This window comes from Bactrocera latifrons, unplaced genomic scaffold, assembly GCF_001853355.1.
Source record: "Bactrocera latifrons isolate USDA-ARS-PBARC rearing strain unplaced genomic scaffold, ASM185335v1 scaffold_122, whole genome shotgun sequence".
In the NCBI taxonomy this organism is placed as follows: domain Eukaryota; kingdom Metazoa; phylum Arthropoda; class Insecta; order Diptera; family Tephritidae; genus Bactrocera; species Bactrocera latifrons.
Window position 1 is genome coordinate 631,739 of NW_017534653.1, and position 7,680 is coordinate 639,418.

General features: G+C 31.3%; 1 protein-coding gene across 1 annotated transcript in view; it reads right to left on the reverse strand.

Moving 5' to 3' along the window:
* LOC108978450 overlaps positions 1–6,417 on the reverse strand; it is a 22,207-nt gene extending 15,790 nt beyond the window's left edge. The window contains exons 1-5 of the mRNA XM_018948749.1: positions 5,872–6,417; positions 3,330–3,613; positions 3,175–3,263; positions 2,439–3,109; positions 1,599–1,763 (exon numbers count right to left, since the gene is read on the reverse strand). Coding sequence (XP_018804294.1) covers positions 1,599–1,763; positions 2,439–3,109; positions 3,175–3,263; positions 3,330–3,357 — 953 coding nt within the window. The 5' untranslated portion in view covers positions 3,358–3,613; positions 5,872–6,417. The remainder of the gene's footprint in view (positions 1–1,598; positions 1,764–2,438; positions 3,110–3,174; positions 3,264–3,329; positions 3,614–5,871) is intronic.
* Positions 6,418–7,680: the final 1,263 nt, after the last annotated feature.

Here is a 7,680-nt window from a genome sequence, read left to right on the forward strand (position 1 = left end):
CTTTTTATTACATTTTTTTCAAACGCGCGTTTGGAAAATAAATATTTTTAATTTTAATTCAGTATCTGTCATTAAATACTATTTTTAATTAAGGTTTTTGTGATTACAAAATAAAAAAAATTATTCAAATGTTAATTAACTTATTTTTTAATTCATTAATTGCAACTCTGGGCTATTTATTTAAAATTGATGTTTTAAACGCAACTGTCAAATTTATGCATCACGATGATTGTGATTGTGGACAGAGTAAAAGTCGTCGGTATTTTTGTGTTTAAATAAAGCTCGCAACATAAATGGAGATGAAGCTTATATCTTAATAAATAACTTAACGAAATGTAAATGAAAAATTAAAAAATATGAGTAAATAAATAATTATATAAAAAAACTGAAACAAATGCTAGAAATTTAAGACGAAAAAGCATGCTTACATAGTTTTTTTTAAATTCTTTTATTAAATTTGTATAATTTTCTTTCGATTTTTAGTTGAATAACGAAACCAAACGTAAGTTCAGTCCAATTTTGCTGTGATTACCACAATAACCGAAATAAATGCAAATTAATGGCTGTCGTAGTCGGTAAATTTTTCATGTTCCGCTGCTGCTAACTGTTGTTGTTGCCACTGACGCCTCGTAACAAGTTATTATTTTCTGTATTGTTTTAATGCTTAATGTTGTTTTAGTTTTACATTTTTATCACGATTTCTTTCTTTACAGTTTCATGGAACACCCTTCGCCGGCGCTACACTATTCCGCATAGCATGAAATATTTTTCGACAGTCAAATTTCCCAAAAGAAGCGTTCGATATCTTGTGTGCTTACTTAGCAATGGTTTGAGTATTGTTTGTGAATGAGCGGTCAGTTGTAATTAGCTGTCCTATGAAATGTCAACTCATGGAAAATCTTTAAACAAAATTGACTTGTCTGCATTTCGCTGTTTGCATTTTTGGTGACAACACTCAGTCCAATCAATTAATATTTATGCATAGTATATGTTCCATTAATAAAATAAAGTAAACAGAAATAGATCACAACATAGGTATGAACAAATTTCAAGCGCATAAAATCATGAGCATACATAAAATGAAGCAAAACTTTTGTATTCTATGCAATATTAGTTTAGATGTTATTGTATGTTTGACAGTTTGTTGTTCCTATGTTGTCAATGTGCATATGTTTTTTAAATTCTTGGGTGAATGGACAAGTGAAAGCAGATATAGATGTGATATATAAGTAAATCTTTGTATGTATGTGTATGTTTATATGCCTCTACGAAGTCAGTTTATTTCGCATGCGTGTGTTTTGAATGATTATTTCTAGATTTCGTTTTCTTCTGTTGTTCTTTTCGTTTGTTTGTTCTGTTGCTGTCTGAGTTCGGTGTATTTTAATGGATAATGAGCAATTGATATGCGTTCGCATTCATTTTCATTTGATTACAGTTCTCTAAGTGTTATGGTGTTTTTGGAATTTTTAGGTTTTTGTATTTTGAAGGTTTGTTGTCGTTTTTTTTTTTTTTTTTTATATGACTTTTATTCTTTCTTTCAATTTTGGCTGTCCCTAGTGGTAGTAGTAGATGTAGTAGTGGCAAGTTCTCTCGCTAACCGTCTTCTTGCTCTGCTCTGTACTGACGACAACTGCTGATGTTTCAGATTCGTTGGCGGCTCGAATTGATAGCGTTGACGTTCTCGCAATAAACGTTCCTGCTCTTGGCGCGCTTTTAGCTCGACGATATTACGTATGCGTGTCGAATTGCGTACTTGAAGTAGTCTGTGAATGGAAAGAAATGGAAAAAATATATAGAAATAATTTGCATACGCATGTAATTTTATATTTACATACATTAACAATACTTTTTAAATTCTAGATTTTTCGATTTATGTTTAATTTTCGCGACAATATAGCTTTAATCTCTTATTTTCCAGGCCGAATTTCATAAAAATATGTAAAATAAAAAGATTTTCTTATATCGACTTCTTTTTGATCATTCAGATGGCAGCTATGTATATACTCTAGGCGATTCTGACAAATAAAGAACGTTTGCAAAATTTCAGAACGATAACTTGAAAATGGAGGGACTAATTGGCCTACATGCAGACAGACAAACGGACATTGTTAAATCGGCCCAGTTTAGGGTGTAAAAATAAAATCTATATATATTTAAATGACATTGAACTCTTTTTAAATCATTCAAATAAGAAATTTTTACAGAGTAGTAGCCGCACAGTTGACAGTTTGTACCTAGATATATTTATTTAATTTAAAAAAACTATTAACATTAATAGTTTATAATAGTTTATAATTTTAAAAAACTATTAGTTTAAAAAAACTATTAAATAACTATTAAAAAAACTATTAAATAAATATTAGTAGCAACTATAAAATCAGCGCTCTTATTTTTGCAAAGTGGGTATATGGTTTTAAATTTGTACAACATTTACTTACTTTCTACGTCTCAAACGTTCTCGTTCGCGAAACAGTTGCGGCAATTTCGGCAGAAAATTCTCATCTAATATCTGATATAATTCACGCTCTTTTGCATTTGTTGAAGATTTGAACTTGCTGGCTAAATTTTGCCAATCCTCTTCGGTAAAACAAATTACTTGCCAAATGGCACCTTTAGCGCTTTCGCTTCCCTTGCCATTCAGTGATGTGGTCGTTGATTTACTACCACCAATACCACTGTAACTATTCAAAGACGATGCTGGCTTATCCTCGCGATATAATCGCGTGCCATAGAAATACCAATAGCCGGAATTTTTCGAATCGTATCCGAGCGGTTCAACACGCAAGCTATCCGCTTCCAAATTACTTAGTATAACTTGTACGTCGCAAGAGTCGAGACGAAAGTGGCATAAATCGTGTAGTATTTGTAAACGTTTGCGCACCGGCAGTGACTGAAAGTCAATGTCCGTATCAAAGTGGTTTTCGGTATTGTGTATGCGACACTGTTGGCGTAGAAAACGCCTTAAGAACATTTGATAATTGCTATGGGTTATTTCTTTTGCAACCGACTTTAGTGCATCGCATCCCTTTAATAAACGCACAATTAACTCGGGAACAAGCGCAATTTGGTCTTCATCCGTACCATCCGACAACAGCGCCGACTCAAGATCCTGTAATAAAATTTACAGTTTACAGTTGCATGTAATCAGTATGCTAAACACACAATACAACCTACCTCGATATCGATGTCGGGCAAGTCAAAAGCGGAACTAAACAATGAACAAAAATGAGATATGCACGGTATCTCCCACCATGATTGAATGTCTGTAAGACATAAATATACATTTCAGTGATTCGAAAACTTTTATAAAAGGCAAAATGTACACTCACCCAATAGCCCGATAAAAGTAGAAACCATTTATATATTACTTCACGCTTTTTTAAACAATTAATTAGCTATTTTAATGATTCCTTGAGTTTTGTTCCGATGTTAAAATTTTCTTGTTTGTTTGTATGTTAAGCTGTTGTTACAATTATTGCTTCGGTTACTTAAATATTATCTGCTTTCGTATAACATCCTTATGTGAGTAAGTTCAAGGCATTTTGTTTGCTCATTAGAAAACCACTTTACGAAAACAAACTAGGTATATATGCTATGTATGTACATGTAACACCTGCAAGGAGAATGTTGTCACTTGCAAATTGCTTATTTGTCATATCCATACAATATTCAAAATAAAGAAATACGCTTCATGCAATAACTCGAAGTAATTCTGCTTATCGATATGATACATAGCAGTAAATTATAAAAAACTGTAAATTCTGTGCGTAAAAAGTTGACATTAACATATTTCCGCTCTTAATTCATAATACGCAAGTGTTTTTTTTTTTCTTTTTTTTTTAACGGACAAACCAAATTTATAAGAAAAATAAAATAAATTAATTGTTTATATCTTATTAATAAAAGAAATATTTTGAAGCACAATTTCTTGATGTTAAGAAATATTTTTAAGGAATATTTGTCAACTTTAAATACAAGGTTATTGCACCGCACAGCTAATCCACAGCACAGTATTGCGGGGAAACAGGCGCCAAAATTGACATGAAGCTCCACAACTGGCAACTAAAAGCACATACCTACATGTATATGTATGTAGTTTATATAGAAGCTTAGTGTATGAAGGAATAAAAAAATAAATTAGTGTCGAATTACCGGTAACTCAGGTAGGTAACTAGAAGAAAGAAAACGTAAGTATGTATTGCACAACCTAAGTGCCATCCTCAAACATATAACTAATTATTTTAAGTTATTTGTATATAAGGATCTCAAAAAAGTTGACAAATTATTTGCGCTTTCTTTACAAACATAATAACAACGAAAGTGATAGTTATAAAGAATCAAAAACATATGTGCGAAAATATCTATTTTTGAAAATCCATCTGTTTATTACAGTTTATTAAAAGATATGAGAACGTTCATATATTTATATATGTATGTAATTACTTATTTAGAACTTTATGCGAGTAACATTTGTGGCTATAGCGGACATATGTATGTATGTATGTCGAGAAATCTCGCTTTAAAAGCAATCCAAATAAAAGTGCAAACAAATATTAGAAGCACGAACTCCTGAGTGTTACTAATTGCTTTCCATGCTCTCTACACGTTGCTGCAGCGAATTAGACTGTCGGAATTCCGGTGCCAGCTTTCTTTAATCAGCCGTGCAATATTTTCCATTTGAATTTCAGGTTAATCAAAATTCCCTACTTCATCACATACATGCATGTATGTATGTATGTACACATGTGATATGTATGTAAAAAGTTTGGCGCGCATATTGCACTAAAAGTCAAGCACCTTAATAATACACCCACCCAAAATCATTACATATGCTGCACCAAAATAAAGCAATCGGAAATCAAAACAAAATACGATTAGAAGGAACAAACAATCATCTACTTTCTTCGACGCCGACGTCAACACACTTTACGTTATTGTAATCGCCGACGACGTCGCCGTTGTTGCCGCTTACATCGCCCTAGTGATTTCCGATGTGTTGAATTGTTTTGATTATGAAAATGCGGACACAATACCGCCAATAGAGACAGCTAATTATATTATGCTTGCTGATGCAAAAATGAGTACGTTGGAGACTCTACAGCGCCAAAGATACATTAGCCGTGCTACTCATTACTTACATCTTTTTATAAAATAAAAAAACAACAAACAGAGCGACAGCTTGCAAAGCTTTATCAACATACGTGCGAAGGAAATGACTAATGCCACCTGCCCAATGATATGTATGCTTTTCCGTTTCCTTTATGTCGGTGAGATTGATGTCAAAACGTTTGCATGCAGTAGAAAAAGGTATACGTGAAATTCTTCTAATGCGGCCATAAGAAAAATTATTACTTTGTGAATTCCCGCAAAATAAGCTAAAATCTATGAAAATGCACTCTATATACATAATAGACAAATAAAGCTACTCTGGAATAGTATGTTGTATGATATTGAGCGTGTCTGTTTGGACTAGCTGAAGGCGCGCAATCAGAATTTATTTACTCAAGACACGCATATATGAATGAATGTAGAAATGTATATACATTCACGTAAATGTAATATATGTATATATTAGCGGAGCAAAGCCGAATGATAGATCTCTAGTGCACGAAGTGAAACCATTGGGAGCATTGTAGTGCGCAAATTGAGCATTTTCATGAATACGCGTATAAACCAACAACTACAATACATTAAATACACACCTCCCGCCCATTTAAGAAATACATAATTCTATTTTCACGCTGTTTTGACACTTCTCTGCCTCCTAAGCATAATTTTATTTCATGCAAAGAACATAACAACCCTTTTTCGATAAAAAAAAATTTAAAAAATAAAATTTAAACATAATTCGTGTATATTATTTTTGCCTACCTCCACCGCCGACACTTAGTGCAAACAGTTGTTGCACCACTGCGATTTTAATTTTTAATTATAATTTAATTTTTTTAATCGCAGTTTTGTTTTATCTAAAAATATAGATACATTACGTTTTATTTCACTTGTATTCGTTTTCGTCTTCTACATTTTACTTCATTATTTCTTTATATTCTTTCTTGGTCAATAAATCATGTAGAAAGATTGTGAAAATTTTTTAGTTCCATCTTTACATTGGTTCTTATGTTTGTGTACGTGTTCATTTGTGTATGTGTGCTTGCGTGCGTTGAGCTCTTTCGTTTCCGATTCTAATTTTTAGCAATTTTATACATTTTTTAACTTTTCACTTTATATTTTCATTTCCAGACGAGAGGTATTTTAATGATATTCTACCAATAACACGATTTTAAGGCGTTTGCTTATTTTATCTTCACTTGATACTTCTTTTAAATTTTCACTTCACAATTTTTTCACATTACACATACACACGGTAAAACACTTTCCTAATTCTTTACTTTTACCACAAAAGAGCACTACCGAATACGTTCAACGCACGAAATAAACTGAACAAAATTTATCCTACTGTGCCTTACCACACGGCAATCAAACGAAACAGGATGGCTAGAATAAAAGTACATATTTCCGCTTCTGTCACACACCGTCAAAAGAGATGCCTTTACATACTTTGGCGTGGAAATGTTTCTTGTAAAAGGGGAATAACAATATACTTGAGATGTTGAGTTGATTTTCGGTGTTAACATTTTTTTAAATAATGCTTAGAGCGCCCGAATAATGTAATAGTACTGATTATTTATTAAAAAAATACTAAATAAACTAGAATAAGTTGGTAGAAAAATGCGGATTAATTATTATTTAAATGGGATATTGCATATACATTCATTAATTATGGATCCCTACTAAATGGATATCACTATTAATTATGAATAAATATTTTAATAACATTCAGTTAATTTCGTTGTAATATTTAATTATTTTTCTGACGCATATTTGGAAACATTTTCCTTTTCTTTAAGTGATACACATAATATTTCCACTGATTTAAAGCTGACATTATTTTAATGAAAAAAGTATGAGTAAATCCTTTCGGATTTTTAACAATAATTAAAATCGTATTAAGGATATAAAGTTAAATAAATATTTATTATGACTAATGAGCTGTTAAGCATTTATATTCATATATTGTTTTGCTATCGTGGATTAAAGACCGTTTCTGTAGCCAATATAAATTTCTTAACAGTTAGCCTGTAGAGCATGGGACAAAAAGAGGCAATCAATTAAAAGGAAATCCTTTGAAAAGCTAAAAATACTTTTTACGGAAATAAAAATATTGTCAAATACAAATATTCATGCTTTGATTCAAGATTTTTCTAATTATGTAACATGAGAATGAAAATTTCTGCCGAAATTTGAAAATCCCTTACTTATGTATATGTAATGGATATGAACCGAATAAGAATGTGCTAAAAGAAAGTCGAACGAAACTAACAATATTTAAAATTGGAAAATATAAAACGAAATATTGTGTAGAGTAAAAAAAAAATTTTTTAAATTATTTATTTCGAAGAGAAATAATTATAAATAATCGTTCCAATTATAGATAGAAAGGCTGGCTGTCAAGGCCTTCAGCTTATAGAGTAAAATTATTAAGGGCATTTGTCATTCAGATTGTAATTTATAATTAAATATTGCAATATGGAGCTATCGAATAAATTAAATCCTCTAAAAGAAAAAAAGGTTGAGTCAGCTATATGAAAAAATTGGCTAAGATTTTATAAGTTGATCGCA